The sequence below is a fragment of the Anolis sagrei genome, chromosome 1 (assembly GCF_037176765.1).
Source record: "Anolis sagrei isolate rAnoSag1 chromosome 1, rAnoSag1.mat, whole genome shotgun sequence".
In the NCBI taxonomy this organism is placed as follows: Eukaryota; Metazoa; Chordata; class Lepidosauria; order Squamata; family Dactyloidae; genus Anolis; species Anolis sagrei.
The window spans coordinates 49,680,102-49,700,589 of NC_090021.1; the positions used below are offsets into that span (position 1 = coordinate 49,680,102).

Consider the following 20,488-nt stretch of genomic DNA (forward strand, 5'->3'; position numbering starts at 1 on the left):
ACTCTGAGAAGAGATACCCTACTGCCATTAATAGATTAATTTGACACTGTTTGGAAAACTGAAGAAAGCAAAATAGTACTTGAGTACAAAACGTAATTCAACAACTGGTAGTAGCAGTATTTGCTGATTACTGCTTGTTTCCTCTTAACACAAACTCTACAGCAGCGTTTCTCAACCTGGGGGTCGCAAGGGGGTTTCAGAGGGGATGCCAAACACCATCAGAAAACATATTTGTGCCAAGTTTGGTCCAGATCTATCACTGAGTCCACAGTGCTTTCTGGATGTAGGTGAACTACAACTCCAAAACTCAAGGTCAATGCCCATCAAACCCTTCCAGTATTTTCTGTTGGTCATGGGAGTTCTGTGTGCCAAATTTGGTTCAATTTTATCGTTGGTGGAGTTCAGAATGCTCTTTGATTGTAGGTTAACTATAAATCCTAGCAACTACAATTCCCAAATGACAAAATCACCCCCAACCCCACCAGTATTCAGATTTGGCTGTATGGGGTATTTGTGCCAAATCTGGTCCAGTGAATTACAAATGATAACAGTAGCACAATTACAGTTATGAAATAGCAACATAAATAATTGTATGGTTAGGGGTTCACAACAACATGAGAAACTGTATTAAGGGGCTGTGACATTAGGAAGGTTGAGAAACACTGCTCGACAGGATATTTTTGCAGCCTGTATGTTGTGTTTGGTGAATGCTGGGGAACACTAGCTAAATTAGACCCTGACACTATTCCTATCACAACACAGTGGACCGATCCTAATAGGTTACAGTTTCTATTGAGCATGTCAAACCTATTAGTATTCTTTATACTTAACATCTAGTAAAGAGACTATCTTGATATGCTTTATCATAAGCCAAGAACAGTATTGAGATCCCCCCCATGCAATAATTTCTTTTGAAAACAAAACATGCAGACTGAACTTTTAAGATTTAAATGATAATATCCATACTCAACAGACCACTTAGAGCTTTTTAAAAAAACGTATTACTACACAGTGTTAGAATTCTATGTCTGTTAAAACAGCCAATCATTATCACATCAGTACTATATAACCAATTAAGTTAGCTTTGCTTCTTTTCCATGGTAGTTCTTGAGGGTCACAATTTATATATTTATCTTGAAAATACTTCACCACACAAGATCTTTTTGAAAGAATTATAACCTACCCTCCAGAGAATTAAACCTACCCTCCAGTAGCAAAATACAATAAAGATGACAGAAGCAAAATATTGATTCTAATAATTTATTCTAATCTCCAGGTGATCACAACATGCACTCATGGTGGAAACCCATCTGCATGAGGATTTACTCTGAAGTGCTTTCCATGCAGAAAATCCAAGCTACCATTCTGAATCACTTGAAATCTTTGCTGTGGAGTCCTTGCATATAGTACTCTATTTACTCCAATCTTATGCTCAACTTTTTTGACTAAATTACCTGCACAAAATTAGGGTGCACATTAGATTAGAGTTATACAATAATCTTGCGGCTGAGCCAAAGCAAAAGGGGAAGCTGCTTCAGAAGCTCCTCTTTGAGGGACATAATCTCTAATTTAATGGCCATGGCTCAATGCTATGCAATGCTGGGATTTGTAGTTTGGTGAGGCTTCAGCATTCCTTCGTAGCCCCCATGATCCCCAACTACATCCCCCACTGAGCCAGGGCAGTTAAAGTATATTCATTCTACAGCATAGATGCACTCCAAGGTTTTCTTTTCAGTTGCTGAAAGCTTTGATGTCCGAACACTCTTGTTTTAAAAAAAGGAATTCTAAGCTGGAAGCCACTATAATGCACACGTTTGTCCAAATGACAGAGTGCACTTTTTGCTATTGTGCTTTACATTCACCAGCAAATAGCTTTTTTGGTTTCAGGATTTCAAAAACAGGTGCGCATTAGATCCAATGGTGCATTAGACTCAAGTAAATACGGTATATTCACATGCATAAGCCAGCCTCATGTACAAATTAACTCCAGACATTTTGTGTGTGTGTGTACTTTGGATAGCATAGGGAAGGTTTAACGCCCTGCTGCTGTTTGTTTTGCTGTCTGTGCCCCTGTCCAGAAGAGTTCACCTCACTTTCTGTCCTTGTGACAATTGGATTTTGAAAAATTTGGCTTGTTGTGGAAACAAGGATTACTCATACAGCTTCCGTTGAGATACCTTTTCCCCATGATAAGTCTTTCAGAAGTGAATTTCCCTTCCTAGGGGTAGATTTCTCTCACTTCCTGTTGTCCCACCCTGTTCTTAACTATGAGTCATTTGTAAGTCAGATGTTTGTAACTTGGGGGCTACCTGTATGTGTTCCCCCGCAAATTTTTTTCTCTGGCTTTAATCCCAGTTAAAAATCACATGCTGAGAACCATCAAACAACCCATTCGATGTGACAAGTTCAATGGCAAAATGAGTGGACACTTTGCAAAAAGTATTGAAACAGCCCATATCATATCACTTACTGATTCTAAGCAGAGTTTTACACTTCTTGCAGTTGATCTAATAATTGAAGAAGCATTTACATAAAAATGCTTGCGATTACTACATATATTGCCACTAAGGCCATCACAATTGGGTGTATCCTTTCAGTAGTATCTTGATACAGCAACCCTGATTTCATATAAGGCTGCAATTGACAGAAGAAATGGAGCAGCAGAAACAAGTCTGTTATGAAAGCTTTCTTTCCCTCACAACACCATTAGTTCCTTGCAGGATTTATTAAGCATAGTTTATTAGGAAAATTGCACTTTTGTTCTCTGAAACGGATTGCCAGTTGCTCAAGTGAGCTGCCATTTAAGGAGGCAGCCGCTTAAAAAAGGAATCCAATGTCCTGACTGTGTCCTGCCTTGGCCGTTTGGCACTAGAGGCTGCGTGTGTCCTGGATTTGCTTTTGCCTTTTGCCGGGAAACTGCCAACAGGTGTAGGTGGCTTGAAGGAGCTGGATCCTGAGAAAGAGCTTTGCAGTTCCACAGCAAAATGATAGTCCAAGTGTTCCGTGAACTCCCACACTGCAACCTGTTGTTTACATTTTTCACATAATATCCAGTCATCTGAGGAGGAAGGAGTCGAGCTATCGGCTCCTGTCCAGGAAAATCCGGGAGACTGCACTGTCTTTTCTTTCAATAGTTCAAGCTCTGATGAGGCTTCAGATTTTGCTATTTCCAAAGGGGCTGTGTAACCAGAACAAATCAAAGGGCCAGAGATGGGTAAAGACTGTTCTAGGCAGAACTGTTCTGGCACACAGTTTTGTGTGCTTTTGCTGATATTTCGTTCCACTGGTTCTTGTGGAGTCTGGCTGCTGGCACAGATGAATCCTTCATCAGGGAAGTCAGCAGATTCTTCAGTTGATTGCACTGCTCTTTCATTAGCGACACCAGGAAGAGAGGACCCAGTTGCCACCTGGGCCTGTTTCCTCTCTGCTGCCTTTTGAAACAGCATCTGAATAGCATTTGTGGGCTTCTTATTTGTCTCCTTTTTGGGGCTTCCAAGGGATCTGGCATTTGGGATTTCTGCACTGATGTTGGCGGGCTGGGAATATTGGCTATCATTACTCAGGAAGGCAGTAATGTCCCCAGAAGATGTCACCTCCTCTACAAACTTAGTTGCAGACAGCTGAAGCAGGGTGACAGGAGGAGACCTGCAAATGGGTAAGTTAGCAACAATTTCAAAAGGAGATAAAACTTTCGAAGACTGAACACACTCATTAACTATGGAAGGAGTTCCTGGCACCCACATTTCTAGGACTTTGATTTTTATCCCTGTTGTATTTGGTATATATATATATATTGTGTAATGGACAGACCAGTGACAGAAATAAAACCTGAACTCTCCCCTCTTCAGAAACATACCCTTTCATTTAGTAAAAAAATAAACAAAACACATCTTACCATGCAGCCTGCAGCCCCCCTGCAGCATTGCAGTTCTGGATTACTGCAAAGGCATCTCGGCTGATTTTGTGGGCATCATACTGAGATAACGCACAGCAGCGAGACAGGCCACTGGCATTTTTGGAACCCTGCATACGAATCCCAATGCTCAGTTGTTTAGCTGTCCTGTTATTCTGGTGGAAGAAAGATGAAGTAATGAATATATCAATGCACACAAACACATCTATGTACCTACACACACACAGATCTCATAGCACTTTGGAGACAAATTTGTAGACTATCTGTGCTTCCTCGGATGAATGGAATGGTGTCCCCCAGAACAGATCTTTATAGGACTGCTATATATGTGTATGTATGTATGTTTCCAGACACTTCATGCATCCAAGGAAATACATACAGGCAGCCCCCAGGTTACAGATAAAATTGGCTCTGTAGATTTGTTTTCAAGTTGAATTTGTATGTAAGTCAGAACAAGTACATTTTTAACTATAACTCCAGCCAAATATATTCTTCTTTTAGTTTTGTATAGTGTAGGGAAGGGTTAGCAACCTTGTAGCATTTTTTTGTTGTATGTACCCCTGTTCAGATTTTACCTCACTCTCTGTCCCAGTGGCAATTGTATTTTGAACATTTTAGGTTGCAGTGGAAAAAAAGATTGGTGAGAAAGCTCCACTGGAGACACGTTTTCCCCATGATAACTTTTCCAGGGTTGAATTTCCTTTCTTAGGGGTAGAATTTCCTCTCACTTCCTGTTGTCTCACCCCCGTTTGTAACTACGAGTAGTATATAAGTTGAATGTCTGTAACTTGGGGACTGACTGTAGTTGGTTTTGCTACCAACTTCCTTCTCTCAGTCTCTGAAGTGTTACAAAACCCCTTTGCACACTGATATTACAGATTACCACACACACACAATTGGGATCCTGACAAAATATATTTGACATCAAGAAATTGGATATTACATGAGTCAAGAGGTATCCGCCTAGATTAATCCAAAAATATTCTAACATAGACCACCATGAAAGAGATCCTCCCCACCATTCCCAATCTATAGCTAATAAAAAACAGGTATCCAAGCAGCTCCACTCAATTGTGACATGCAATGAAATCTCAACAGCTTGCACTTATGGGGTCTGCAGTCTGAATCGTGTCACATTTATTAACAGGACATAGTCTACAATCAAGGTGGAATAAGTGTATTGCCTTCTAGATGTCTCTTGACATCAGCCCCAGCAAGCAGATCAAATGCCCAGGGCAAGTCCAAGAGTAGCTGAGAAGCCACTGGCTTTTCACCTTTAGTCTAAATCAGGGTCTGGGAGGACATGAAGTGTTTAAAATGTCAAAAGAAAAACCAAACAAAACCAGGGGTGGCTAGAAGTCGGAAGGTTGCTTTTTATTCTGGGTTCTGTAGGAGTTTTTCTAGAAAAAGAATGGTCTGGGGCACAAAGGCCACATGCAGACACAGGGTTGCACTCTGCCCATCTCTGGGTAAAACACATACAAAACGTATCTGTATTGTGGCAGCACCTGGAATGAGATATAGTTTGGGAACTCAATAAATGCCATTTTGTTCAATTGAAAAATAAAATTCCAAATGTTTCTTCAAAGAGCTAAGAAAAAAGAGTAAACAAGGAATTGCCACAATGTAGTAGTGAAGTGGGATCTCTGGCATGCTTTGTAAATAATCTTACTAAAATATGCCTGTGAGGTAAACAGATAAATCATTACTTCCTTAGAGATACCCTGTCTGCATTAGGACTGAGATGATATTAGAAGTGGCTTCCTTATATTCAAACCCAATGTTCTACTGTTGGCATCAAATTTGTCTGTATTATTTACTAAACATTAAATGCAACATGTGTTAAAAAAAACACCTAACAATTAAAACCATTGAATGCAAGGAAAAAGCCCAATATAGTTAAAAAGCCCTCTTTAAAATTATTTTTAAAAGCAGCTAAGTGGAGGGGATGTTTGAGGCAGAGGTTAAAACGTATCCTTCAAAACTGCACATGTGGCAAATAGTCACTTTTTCCTGTGCTGCTGTACATAAAACTACTCTAAATAGAAAGAGTGAGTTAGAATGACCAACTGTTCTAAAACATTCAAGGCCGAAGTGTAATATATCCCACAACACCCTCCCAAATAGGGCCATTCAAAGCCAAATGTACATGGATACATAGAATCAATATCTATGGCTTTGCTTTGGTTTATATCAATCTCTTAATTTGCTGATACAAGTTCGGACTTTGTATAAGTTACATACATACAAGAAACTGACAGCCTGAGAAAAACATTAGAGATACCAAAAGGGATAAACAAAAGTCAGAGGCAAGTACTCGACATTTCTCACTGCAGATTACACACATGTCCTTTGGACAGATAGCATTTGGAGAACAAGGACACTACCTCTCTCTTCTAGTACTTACTTGATCTCTGTCCTTGTTCAGTCTCTCTTCCAGCTCCAAGGCCAGCTGCAGAAGCCAGTGTTGTACCTACAACAGTATGACCACAGAATCTGTTACTACCTTTGGAAACTGCACAATATCAACATAACTCAAGCCATACAAGGCATGTTCATGAGATAGTTTATATCCATTGGGAGCAATACAAACACATGTCTTCCAAATCCATAAATCATTAGAAACGTCATAGAACATTGCAGGGTTAGCAATATTTTTGTTATGAACCCTTGTATGACAAGATATTGTGTTAAATGGCAGGAACAGGGCAAGGCTCTCAACAAGACCACACAGCCAAAGAATAACTGCTCTTTTCCTATATCACATCTTTTGTAAGTCATAAAAGGTAGTAAGTACTCTGCTTCCTCAGATGCAACTGTACAGGATAGTTATCTACCAATCTCATAATTGATCATGCCAGAGAAAAGTGTTTAACACAGAAGACAATGAAATTACTGGGCCTGACTATAGAAAAGAAGCAAAAACATGCACTAAATTTTCCAGCCTTGCCTGATAGTCCTGTCCTCAAGAAAGACATCATTCTGTTCCCTCTGCACTTTCATACCTGCTTCTGCGTAACCAAAGCTTCTCTTCCACGGAAGTTCTTACTACAGCCAATGGATTTTGGCAGCTGTCTAGGTTTCACAGGCTCATGCTCAATTCCTCTGCACAAGTCATACAACCAGGAGCTGCAAATTATATCAGGAAACCTGTGTTAAATACATCACGTTTCTAACCTAAGAGATACAAATCTATTTAAGCGGCATCTAAAATGTATGGCAGTTCCATCTGAGTCACTGCAGACCGGGACAAATAAATCAAAGGTATTTGTCACTTTTATGTATTTGTTTCATATTGTACTGTCACCTACCCAGTCTTATCTCCAAAATGTGTTTGAAGCTGTTGTTCACTGAACTGGGTCAGCTGACCCACATATTCCACACCAAGAAGTTCAGCGACAGAGGCGCCCAGCTTCCCTCCAAGATTGCGGCTATAGGAGGAAAAGGCAAAAAAAAAAAAAAAAAAAAAAAAGGAAAAAAATAACAGCTCAAAAAATTTAAACAAATAGTGAAAGGAAAGTTCATATGCAAATTTGTATATGCTATCCCAGCAAAAAGAAAGGGAATGTAGGCTTTGGCTTCAAAAGTTAAGGAGCGCTGAAACACATTGACAAAAGACACCTGACAGAGTAACTATTTCTCTAACTACATTATCATGTTTATAAGAACCAATCAGGAAAGATGTCAATAAAAATAGTATCGGTATCTAGCATTCCTTAGAATAGAGTTGCATTTGTGTTTATGTTTGAAATACTAATCCGATGGTTTGAATGTTGTTGGCAAACCAACCAGAGTAGATCCAATGAATCAGCTGTTGAATGATGAGTCAACACTTAACCCACTGATTCAATAGGTTTACTCTAGCTGGGACTACTGATAGGATTTGGATCAATGCCTATACATCTAAAACTAGCAATTTTAATATATACCAACTATGTTGATTTTTGTATAAGGCAAGAAATGCTCAAAGCATTTTATTCCCCCACATTCTGCCATGGGCATTTAAGGATTTTTCTAACCCTATTTCCCTGCCCCATATACCGTGCTAAAATGTTTTCTATTTCAATAGTCACTTGGCAACCATCTTGTATTTACAATGAGCACAGAAAGCACATTCATCAATTAAGATACAAAAGAGAAATATAACTCAGAAATTCGTGAATGCAATCTCTCTTTTACGTACATGTTTCCAATTGGCATCTTACTGAAGAGCTGAGGGACTGACGCCTGTGACACCAGAGTCTGACGATTAGGTTTGTTGAGGCCACAAGCCAGTTTTGCTAATACCTAGAATTTAAAAAGTGGGCAGTTTAAGAACCCAAGCTTTCTATTTTTACAGGCTTTTGAACAAATATCTTAATCATCTTGAGTTTATTAGTAATATCTTGTTCATTCCTAACATGTGGAATGCAAAGAATGAAAACTTATTTATGGCAAACTCAGGAGATCATCAATGTTTCACCACAGAACAGAGGCAAAGACCCTTCCAGGTGTTACAATTCTCTGTCATTTGGTATGATGACTAAAGCTTCTAAAAACTTCAGACCAACAAAATCTAGAGGGCTACACATTTCTCACTTCTATCTTAAGTTACAGAATCTAGATTCTAGCACTTCGCAGGAAAACAACTATGCGAAAGAGGTAATCCAGGCAGCAATATTTCCACCTGTGAGATGCTAGGCATCCTGGCTTTCAACTGTGTCTGAAGGTCAGTTATCCACTGAATAGTAGTTACACCAATCATCAGAAGTTCCTGAAGTCAGCTCCCCCCCCCCCCCCGATTGCTCAACAGTAGCACTGAATTCAGAGGAAGAAACATATTAAAGGTAAAGGTTTCACTGAGTAGTCTAGTTGTGTCTGACTCTGGAGGGTGGTGCTCATCTCCATTTCTAAGCTGAAGAGCCAGCACTGTCTGTAGACACCTCCAAGGTCATGTGGACAGCATGACTGCATGGAGCACCATTACCTTCCCGCAGAAGAGGTACCTATTGATCGACTCATATTTGAATGTTTTCGAACTGCTAGGTTGGAAGAAGCTGGGCCTAACAGCACCAGCTCACCCTGCTCCCTGGATTCGAACCACCAACCTTCCGGTCAGCAAGTTCAACAGCTCAGCAGTTTAATCTGCTGCACCATCAGGGAGTCTTAGAAACATATTACCATGCTGTATATATCAGCCTTACAAGAACATTTATCATCTTCCAAAACTGAACTTCTAGGACACACACAGCAGCAAACTGGATCGGACACAAAGGTTCTGCATTATTTGTTATTAACAATTAGCGGAGTTCATACAAATATGATCCCGCTCGCTAGAGACCACAGAACACTACAACTGGCTCACCTCACGTTTGCAGGAATAAAGCTTGAAGAGATACTGGACATTATTTATTTATTTATTTAGAGCATTTTTATCCTGTCCTATTCTCAACCTCTGAAGAGGGACTCAGGGCAGCCTCCACCAATATAAAAACACCAATAAAATACACAATTACATAAAACGATAATAAATATACATTTAAAAACAGTTCACCAAGTTGAAAATGTGCTTCAAATCAGTACAAAAAATGCGGTCCATACAATCTCATCTAAGCCAATAAAAACCGTCTATTCTGCGAATGCTTGCTCCCACAGCCAAGTCTTCAGTGTCTTGCAAAAAGTCAGGAGGGAAGGGGCAGATCTAACCTCTTTAGGGAGGGAGTTCCACAGCCAAGGGGCCACCACGGAGAAGGCCCTGTCTCTCGTCCCCACCAAAAGCAACTGCAATGGTGGCGGGACCGAGAGCAGGGCCTCCCCAGATGATCTTAAAGTCCTTGATGGTTCATAGGGAGAGACACGTTCAGACAGGTAAAGTGGGCCAGAGCCGTTTAGGACTTTATAGCTCAAAACCAGCACTTTGAATTGTGCTCGGAAGCTAACAGGCAGCCAGTGGAGCTGGTGTAATAAGGATGTAAAAAAATTCTTGCTAATATAACTAGAGATTACATATCAAATTTGCTCTGCTGTCCAACACTCATTTGAATAGAGAAATCTGTAACTGAATTACAATTGTTTCTTCTCATCGTATGTACTATTTTTCTCTTATGGATGCTATGCTGCACTGATTAAATATTTCATCTGTCCCAGATCCATCACATCACTGAGTTCATTTTTTAAAGTCCTCATTTCACCTTGTTATGAGAAATCCCAACAGAACACCTAAATCCAGTGACGGATTCCACAGCTGCCCTCATTTCTTCCATAATGACAGCTCCCACTGTCAGCTGCAGCTCTGGATTGCTGGAATCTTCAAAAGGCAGTGACTCAAGCCATTGGCGCAAACCATGTTGCCGCCACTCTTCTAAAATGAAACACAAACCAACTCAAAGAAGACACATAATGATCTCGCCATAACAAATATCAGAGCAAAGCAAGAGGGCAGAAAGGCTACCAAAAAGATGCAGTGCTATTGTCGAAGGCTTTCATAGCCGGAATCACTGGGTTGTTGTAGGTTTTTTCAGGCTATATGGCCATGTTCTAGAGGCATTTTCTCCTGATGTTTCGCCTGCATCTATGGCAAGCATCCTCAGATCCTACCTGTATTAGACAGCTTATCTAAAATGGTGTATTAAAAGATATGGCTTAAGAATTGAAAGTAAGGTGCTCACTTTCAAGGCCACTTTTTAATAAATTGGTACCACCATAACCATTAAAGGGATAAAATAATATATGGAATATCTGGGATTTCTGGATTCTTTTCACAATCTTTTAAGCACCAATATTTCAAATTAAATATTCTCTGAGCAAAATTAAGGGAAAATGTAAAAAGAAGAAAGGTTAAAGGGCAACATAAAAGGAACGGAAAGGCAAAGCAGAGCAATGGAATACCACGTCTGAAGCTATGGAATACCTTTATTATCTGCAGTCTCTTCTAATGCAAAGTTGTCTGGGAATCCTTCAACATAGGTAGTGGCCAATTGTTCTGCTTCAATAGATTGTCCCTTCATCTTTTGAAGCCTTTCATGTACAGCACTAGTTAAGTCCATATAGGCCTCATCAATGCTGGCTCGCTCAATCACAGCAAAGCGAGACATGACTTCCATCACTTCCACGCTTGCCTCTCGGTACCTATATCAGATAGGCACAAAATGATCCTTTAATATTCCTGTTGCACATTCTCTTACAATTGGATTATTATTAAGCAGTCAACCACTAGAAAATGAGATATATATGTGTGTGTGTGTGTGTGTGTTAGAGCTTCAATACTCTCCAAAACGACAGCACTTTCCCCTCATCAACTGCCAAGTATACTAAGATAATGAATAAGGATTGAATAAACTAGAATAAGTCCAATACACTATTTAAAAGAACACACTGGGAGATAAATTTTTGAATCCTAGGATATTGCTCAGTTAAAGCCAGACAACATGCATTATATCCTAGTTATGAATAACAGCTAAACATGCTTCGTAAAAACCACCTCATACTCAGAGCACGAAAGAGCAGCATTGATCAACTTCCTTCTCAAACTAGTTTTTACTCCAGATTATTTCACAATCCACATCAGATTTATTTATATTTATCGTGTCAGAAATGAACTGAGAATATAGTTATAATGTATAAAAAAACCCACAAAGTTAAAAACTTAGCATTATACTAAATTTCCTTTGACCAGAAGCTGGGCACTTCCAGTGACTCAGGTGTCACTTTAAGAAGGTCCTCCACTGTGCATGTAGCAGGCTCAGACTGACTGAATTGTAGTAAGTGGCCTGTGTTTGCTCTTCTCCACGCTCGCATGGCAATGCACTCCACTTAGTAGCCCCATTTCTTAAGACTGGCTTTGCATCTCATGGTGCCAGAGCGCAAGTCTGTTCAGTGTCTTCCAAGTCGCCCAATCTTCTGTCTGCACAGGAGGAAGTTTCTCATTTGGTCAGCCACTGATTGAGGTTCTGGGTTTTTACCTGTGACTTTTGTACTCTTGCTTGCTGAGGTGTTACTGCAAGTACCTCTATAAATCTTAGGAAGCTATTTCTTGATTTAAGGCTTGGCATGCTGGCTGATATCCGAACAGAGAATGGGCCAGAGATGTCATTGCCTTGGTCCTTTCATTACAGGCTGCTACCTAAGTTAATACCATCCAAGAGAAGCTATAACAACTAGACTTACCTGGTGAGGTCTGCTTTACCATGGGCCTCTGGCACTCGAGCCACCAGGAGATCTGGGCACAGCTTCTTGGCATCAACAGCCCACATGTTCCTGGTAACTCCAAAAGCACGTGCTTCATAGCTCACAGCAATTATTCTGAATTTGACACAGAAAGAAAAGGGGATGCAGCAACTACTGGGTTTTATGCCCTCCCACACTGCCACCCCCTTTCCTTGTGTATCAGTATTAGACTGTCAGCCTAAGGGCTGAGTACTGTCAAACAAATGCCCCATGAGGAGCTTCTGGGGGAAGTGAAGCCTGGATAAATGAAGGTTACTCCAGAATACAGGAGCAGAATTCAAAACGATCTTAACAGATTAGAGAGATGGGCCAAAACTAACAAAATGAAGCTCAACAAGATACAAGATACTCCACTTAGGAAGAAAAAATGAAATGCAATGATACAGAATGGGGGACGCGTGGCTTGAGAGCAGTACGTTGACAAGAAATGTTGACAAGCTGGAATGTGTTCAGAGGACGACGACTAAAATGATCAGGGGTCTGGAGAACAAGCCCTATGAGGAGTGGCTTAAAGAGCTGGGTATGTTTAGCCTGAAGAAGAGAAGGCTGAGAGGAGACATGACGGCCATGTATAAATATATAAGGGAAGTCATAGGGAGAAGGGAGCAAACTAGGACGTGGAACAATGGCTTCAAACTACAAGAAACTACCTTAACATGAGGAATAACTTCCTGTGAGAGTTGTCCAACTGTGGAACTCCCTGCCGTGAAGTGTGGTGGAGGCTCTTGTTTTGGGAGCTTTTAAACTGAGGCTGGATGGCCATCTGTCAGGGGTGCTTCGGATGTAATTTTCCTGCTTCTTGGCAGGGGGTTGGACTGGATGGCCCATGAAGTCTCTTCCAACTCTAGGATTCTATGATGTTGTTGTTCATTCGTTCAGTCGTCTCCGACGCTTCGTGACCTCATGGACCAGCCCACACCAGAGCTCCCTGTCGGCCGTCACCACCCCCAGCTCCTTCAAGGTCAGTCCAGTCACTTCAAGGATGCCATCCATCCATCTTGCCCTTGGATTCTATGATAGTCGTGTTTAAATATGTGAAAAGGATACCCTATTGGAGATTGGTTTCCACTGCTCCAGAGACTAAGGGTGTATCTGCTATGGATTCTTATGAGTTTTTGATGAAAATACGTTCAAAGCAGTCTTGACAGATGGCCATTCAATCTCTGCTTATAAACCTCCAGAGGACACTCCACCAAACTCAGAGGCAGCATATTCCACTGCCAAACAGCTCCTACCTAGGAGCTTTAAATTAGGCATGGGCCGACTTGGGCCCTCCCTCCAGGTGTTTTGGACTTCAACTTCCACAATTCCTAACAGCCGGTAGGCTGTTAGGAATTGTGGGAGTTGAAGTCCAAAACACCTGGAGGGAGGGCCCAAGTCGGCCCATGCCTGCTCCCATTGCCCAAGGGAGCCGAGGCACGTACCCGCCGCCCTTCCAGGTCTTGTACTGGGCCACGACGCAGGGCTTCCCGCGCAGACTGGGCTGCAGGCGCTGCTCCACTTGGATGTAGAAGCAATCCATGTCGGCCAGCGCCACCACCCGCTCCCGCCCGCGAGACATCCTCAGGAAAAGATTCAGAAAGTTCCTTCAGTGAGTGGAATTCCCGCCTTCTTTCTCCTCAGAGGCGGAAGGGAGGGAAGAAAAGGAAGTGACGCAACGCGCAGGTTGCAGCGTGGCTCCGCACGCTCTTGGAACGCAAGGAGAGAAACGGATCAAGGCGTCGCTGCAATGCCTGCTGGGAAATGGAGTCTTGAAGGGACATGTCAGGGTTCCACCACGCTGTAGTCGAGGAACTGTGATGACGTCATATTGGTTTCTTTCGTGACGCAGATATTCTTCGCCAAACTGTCTACATACAACATAAACATAGGAAAGTGGGAAGAAGACAAGCGATTCTTGCTGATTCTACAACGAAGAAGCAATGCAGTCTTTAACTCCCGGGGCTTAATGCTTTAGACTCGTGGGAGCTATAGTTTCCCAAGAGAGATCTGGATTCCAAAGGATTGGACCATGGGAAGGTCTTTGCACACAGCCATATAGCCCAAAATATCACGGCAGATAATCCACAATATTGGTTTGGACTGGATTATCTGAGTCCACACTGCAATATAATCCAATTCAATGTGGATTTTATACAGCTGTGTGGAAGATGTCGGAGTTCAAGTCATATCAAACTCTATTAATTCCACAGTGTAGGTTTATTTATTATTTATTTATTTACAACATTTCTATGCCGCCCTTTTCACCCGAAGGGGACTCAGGGTGGCTTACAAGTTATTTTATTTATTTATTTAGAGTTTTTATAACCCGGTCTTCTCAACCTCCGAGGAGGGACTCAGGCCGGCTAACAACATAAGATTCAATACAATAAGAAAAAACAGTATACATCATCAATATAAAATACATTAAAATACAATTCATACAATTCGTACAAGTTACAAAAAAGTTAGTTCGTCACAGTGAATCACAAATTCATCGCCATCCACCAGAAAGGTCAGCAGTTATTGACTCAGTCATCATTCTGCAAATGCATTATCCCAAAGCCATGTTTTTACCAGCTTTCTAAAAGTCAGGAGGGAAAAGGCAGATTTAATCTCCATCGGGAGGGAGTTCCAGAGCCGAGGGGCCACCACCGAAAAGGCCCTGTCCCTCGTTCCCACCAAACATGATTGCGAAGGAGGTGGGACCGAGAGCAGGGCCCCTCCAGAAGATCTTAACAACCTTGATGGTTCATAGGGGAGAAGCCATTCGGACAGATAAATAGGGCCGGAGCTGTTTAGGGATTAATATATGTACATACAATATATTATTAGCATCACACAATATTAGTATTATATATTACTATATTACACTATACCACTATACTGTAATATTAGTAACATTACATGTAATATGGAATATAAAATTATTAAATTGTATTATTAATAGTATTATATTGTATTACATTATACTATCAATATTATATGAGTATAAAATATTTATTTATTATTTATTAAAAACATTTATATTCCGCCCTTCTCACGCCAAAGGGGACTCAGGGCAGAGCACGACATATACACAGCAAATATTCAATGCTAGGACACAAATTCACATACAATACAATACAATGCTTAATAATCCAATTGTAAGAGAATATGCAATGGGAATATTAAAGGATCATTTTGTGCCTATCTGATATAGGTACCGAGAGGCAAGCGTGAAGGGAGTTCCATAGCCGGGGAGCAATCACCGAAAAGACCCTGTCTCTCGTCCCCACCAATCGTGCCTGTGACAATGGCGGGACGGAAAGCAGGGCCTCCCTGGAGGATCTTAATCTCCATGATGGTTCATAGGTTCATATATGATATTATTAGCACAGCACAATATTAGTATTATATATTACTATATTGTATTATACCACTGTACTATAATAATATTATTAGTAATATTATATGTAATATCTATATATATATAAATGCTCTGTGCATAATGAGTACCTTAAAAATAAAAGAACCAATGAACGAAATCACACCAAATTTGGCAACAAAATGTCTCACAACACAAGGAGTGACCATCACTCAAAAATTATAATTTTGTCATTTGGGAGTTGTAGTTGCTGGGATTTATAGTTCACCTATAATCAAAGAGCATTCTGAACTCCACCAACGATGGAATTGAACCAAACTTGGCACACAGGACTCCCCTGACCAACAGAAAACACTAGAAGGGTTGGTGGGCATTGGCCTTGGGTTTTGGAGTTGGAGGTCACCTACATCTTGAGAGCACTGTGGACTCAAACAATGATGGATCTGGACCAAACTTGGCACGAATACTGAAGACGCCCAAATATAAACACAGATAGAGTTTGGGGGAAATAGACCTTGACATTTGGGAGTTGTAGTTACTGGGATTTATAGTTCCCCTACAATCAAGGAGCATTCTGAACCCCACCAACGACAGAATTGGGGCAAACTTCCCACACAGAATCCTCATGACCAACAGAAAATACTGTTTTCTGGTGGTCTTTGGTGACCTTTATGACACCCCCTTGGTGACCCCCCTCCGGGGTCTTGATTTCCCAGGTTGAGAAATGCTGCCTTAAGGCCATCCATTCCAACTCCCTTCACCAGGGCAAGAAAACATAATCATAGCTCTCCTGACAAAGGGCCATCCAGCCATTCCCACACACACACACATATGTATATGACAGATGCAGTATCATAGATTTGAAAGGGACCCCTAAAGAAGGACAATGATATGTTGCATATTCCAGAGTTGGCAAACCAGACAATCTCCACATCAACACTGACAAAGAAACAGGAAGAAATACTGTTTACCCACAAGCAGAACGACATTACATATATTATAAACCAACACTTTCTCGTTACTTTATTTTCCAGATCAACAGACTGGGCCACAGCAACGCGTGGCAGGGGACCGCTAGTAAAATATATAATTATTATATTGTATTATTATTAGATGTAGTTGTATAGTGGAATAGTGGTATCCACGCTTTGACTTTGGCCTTGAAACCCCGTGGAGCTATTGCCACGACCTCTCTCTGGTGGTCGCAACTTGTAACTGCAGCTCTTTGCTCCAAATTTCTGACCGCATTCCAAAGGCCGCCTCCAGTCCAAAATAATGTAGACAGGACCCGGAAGCTCCGTGTCATCAACGGAGTGAGGCATTCTACTGGGCTAATTCTACGTTTCTAACTCAGAGCCGTCCAAGTTGTGGACGGTGCTTTGCGCAGGCTCAGTGGAGACAGTTTGGCTGCTGGCGCCTGCGCAGTGCTGCCTTTGGGCTTGTGTACCCGGCGCGGTGTGGCTCTCGGGTTCTCCCCCCCTGTGCCTGGTTGCCCGGGGCAACGGGGCCTACTTTCTCCTTCTTCTTGCCTCCCCCCGGATAGAGCCCCTCTCCTCGCCGCCATGTCTTGGGACCCCGTGAACACCCTCTGCGAGCAGCTGGTGAAGGCGGTCACGGTGATGATGGACCCGGCCTCCACGCAGCGGTACCGCCTGGAGGCCCTCAAGGTAGGGAAGGCCATCGAGATGCAGCAGATCTCCTCGCAGCTGCCTCCAGGCCCAAATAGTTCCCGTATCCCCGGCGCGAGTTCGAGCCCGCCCCGCAGGCCTCCAAGTGTCGGGTCGCCCCGTCCGTCCCCACGCCACCTTCACGTGTCCGCCTGGTTGAGTTTGCTGCAAGCTTGTTTGAGGGCTTCTGCAAGGGAGAAGGCGCCCCTCTTGCTTTGAAGGGACCCGGGGCCCGTCTGCACTGTGGGATGAATGCAGTTTGGCACCGAAATTCGTCAGCAGTTTCTTTTACCAGCTTCCACTTTTATTATGGCTTCTATTTTGTCTCCAGACTTGGATACAAGTCTGGTCAATGTTTATATATGATTTATATTAATTGTATTGTATTTTTTGTTTTTGTTTATTGCTTTTTGTTTTATTGATGTGTTGTTGGGCTTGGCCTCATGTAAGCTGCTCCGAGTCCCTTGGGGAGATGGTGGCGGGGTATAAATAAAGTATTATTATTATTATTATTATTATTTGTGATTTTTAGAAATAATGCTTTGAAGTAGCATATTTATATATATTTGTTGTGTGAGAAGCAAATTGAGAATGCAGGTATAATGTATTTAAAGCCACAAAGATTAAAACTTGGAATTATACTAAATTTCCTTTGGCCAGTATCTGGCCACTTGGAGTGCCTCTGGTGTTGCTGTGAGAAGGTACTCCACTGTGCATGTGGCAGGGCTCAGGCTGCATGGTAGTAAGTGGTAGTAAGTGGCCTGTGGTTTTATTCTTCTCCACACTCGCATGTCGAGGACTCCACTTTCTATCCCCAGCATCTCGTGGTGCCAGAGTACATCCTGTTCTGTGCCTTCGAAGTCGTCCAGTCTTCTGCATGTGCAGGAGGAAGTTTCTGGTGATAGTATGATAACTGAGTCCCTGTGCCACGAGCGTTACGCTGTTTCTGGAACGCTGCTTCGAGTACGCAGATTGCGTGGGACAATACCACTGAAGTAATTTAACGTAGGGGAGGGACACAGATAACAGTGAATGAATGTATCAGTTCTTTAATGAGAAATGGTAAACAACAGTTTGGGAAACGGTTTGGGAAAACCATTAACGGGATAGCAATCAGCTATCTGCCCCAAAATATTATTAAACTCTTCAATATTGTTTCCCGCCCACATCCAGGCTGTCTATAAACTTGAGGGTGTTCACCACAAATTCAACATTCCTGCCAAAAACTCATGGCCAGCTCCGTTGTCCGAAAGTGCACAATAAACTGTATTATATGCATTTAACACCACTCCTCGTATTCTTCCCCCACTTTCTATCCTTCCTTCTAATACAACAATGAACAATCTCCCCAACTTTGTCCCCCTTCCGCCTCTCAGTCTGCCTGCTCGCACTCTGCCCCCTCTCTCGACCACATGATCGGTCACCCTCACTCACGGCTGCAGTTGCAGAATCAGCGTAACGTTGCAGCACATACCGTCACCCAGTTTCTCATCTGGTATCAGCCACTGATTGAGGTTCTGGGTTTTTGCCTGCCACTTTTGGACTCTTTCTTGATGAAATGTTCTTATGAGTATCTCTGTGATCTTAGAAAGCTATTTCTTGATTTAAGACATTGGCATGCTGACTGATATCCAAACAGGAGATGGGCCGGAGATGTCATTGCCTTGGTCCTTTCACTATCTAAGGGCCCTTCCACACTGCCCTATATCCCACAATGTCAAGGCAGTAAATCCCACAATATCTGCTTTGAACTGGGTTATCTCAGTCCGCACTGCAACATATTCTAGTTCAAAGCAAATAATGTGGGATTTTATTCAGCCGTGTGGAAGGGATGTCAATGCCTTGATTCTTTCATTGCTGGCTGCTACTTCAGGTGCAGTATAATGTCTCCAGCGGTGTTGGGTGTAGACATCCTGTGATAATGCGGCATGTCTCATTAAGAGCCACATCTACTGTTTTAATGTGGTGAGATGTATTCCAGACTGGACATGCATACTCAGCAGCAGAGTAGCAAAGCGCAAAGGTGGATGTCTCCATTGTATCTGATTGCGATCCCCAAGTTGTGCCAGTCAGCTTACGTATGATATTATTTCTAGCACCCACTTTTTGTTTGATAGAAGTAGCATATGAGGAAGGCCTTTCTGATTTCTCTTTTTCTCTGTGGGTGCATCTACACCAAGCATGGGCGAACATGAGGTGTTAGGACTTCTGGGGGTTGAATTCTGACCATGCCTGATCTACACTAGAATCATAGAGTTGGAAGAGACCTCATGGGCCATCCAGTCCAACCCCCTGCCAAGAAGCAGGGATATTTCATTCAAAGCACACTGTAGGTTGAATGCAGTTTGAAACCATTTTTTGACTCTTTCTTTCACCATCTTCCAAGTTTCTTTGGGTTTCTATTTTGTATCTAAACTTAAGGATTTTGATTTGGCAGAAGTGGAAGGAAATGGGTAAAGAAAAAGCCAGAAATGAGAAAGATGCACAGGAACCTGTATAATTGACATATACAGAAAGTGTGGGTCTCATCAGCCAAACATTTACCCCAAAAGCAGGTCTGAGGAGAGATGGCAGTCTATTGGGATTCATAATTTTCCCACAAAAATTAATTACAGTACAGTAAATAATGTAATGTATAATGTGATGGTAGCAATTATTAATCCAAAAGGCAGCATTCAGAGCTAGATGGGCATGGCAGTTAGAACTAAGATGGCTTAAAGTGCAGAATTGTAGGCCATTTCTTTCTCCACATTCTGCAAATGACAGATTTTACTAATTTTAATTTTAACATTTTAATATTACAGTCTAATATTGCCCTTCATATATAGGTATTCATCTTATTGTAGGAAGGATGTACTTGCTTACTTAAAAATATTTATTTTATATTTCAGTTCTGTGAAGAGTTTAAAGAAAAAAGCCCAGTGTGTGTTCCATGTGGATTGAAGCTGGCAGAAAAAACCCAGACTGCTATTGTCAGGCATTTTGGTCTTCAGATCTTGGAGCATGTAGTAAAGTAAGTAAAATAAGATAAACATGGAGGACTGTGGCACAATCATTTTTAAGTTTTCTAGAATAAACTTGTTGAAATTATTATCTTTGATTAATTTTATAGCAGAGGAAACCTAGTGGCATCTCACAGAAGGATGTATACTCTATAATTAATTTTGTATTAATGAATCAATATCTTTAATAAACAATGTGGAGATTCTTTTTAATCTGTGTACTTTGCAAATCTGGTGTCTTCTCCTTTGTTGTGTGTAGCATTGACTCCTGCCTATTTTCTTAGCTGTGATACTATAACATACTAGTTATTTGATCCAGTTCTTCATGGAATTTCTCAAACTACTTCCAGAAAGG

General features: G+C 41.6%; 2 protein-coding genes across 2 annotated transcripts in view; one reads left to right on the plus strand and one right to left on the minus strand.

Moving 5' to 3' along the window:
- Positions 1-1,246: 1,246 nt before the first annotated feature.
- POLH (DNA polymerase eta) lies at positions 1,247-13,771 on the minus strand. The gene is made up of 10 exons (XM_060754032.2): positions 13,543-13,771; positions 12,059-12,193; positions 10,803-11,020; positions 10,084-10,253; positions 8,097-8,200; positions 7,225-7,344; positions 6,919-7,042; positions 6,321-6,386; positions 3,896-4,068; positions 1,247-3,645 (listed from the first exon to the last, which is right to left on the minus strand). The coding sequence occupies exons 1-10, from the start codon at positions 13,677-13,679 to the stop codon at positions 2,802-2,804; spliced, it is 2,091 nt and encodes a 696-aa protein (XP_060610015.2). The 5' UTR covers positions 13,680-13,771; the 3' UTR covers positions 1,247-2,801.
- A 3,079-nt stretch (positions 13,772-16,850) lies between these two features.
- The window catches only part of XPO5 (exportin 5), a 43,815-nt gene continuing 40,177 nt past the window's right edge, over positions 16,851-20,488 (plus strand). Inside the window, exons 1-2 of the mRNA XM_060754030.2 lie at positions 16,851-17,131; positions 20,023-20,144. Coding sequence (XP_060610013.2) covers positions 17,027-17,131; positions 20,023-20,144 — 227 coding nt within the window. The 5' untranslated portion in view covers positions 16,851-17,026. The remainder of the gene's footprint in view (positions 17,132-20,022; positions 20,145-20,488) is intronic.

What these genes read in the sequence shown, in the direction of transcription:
- POLH (XM_060754032.2), bottom strand. Translation starts at nt 13,679, where the DNA reads ATGTCTCGCGGGCGGGAGCGGGTGGTGGCGCTGGCCGACATGGATTGC. An exon ending in AAGATGCCAATTGGAAACAT is followed by an intron (nt 7,345 to 8,096) that starts GTACGTAAAAGA and finishes TTCCTCCTATAG; the next exon opens with CCGCAATCTTGGAGGGAAGC. An exon ending in CTTTGGTTACGCAGAAGCAG is followed by an intron (nt 6,387 to 6,918) that starts GTATGAAAGTGC and finishes ATACTGTTGTAG; the next exon opens with GTACAACACTGGCTTCTGCA.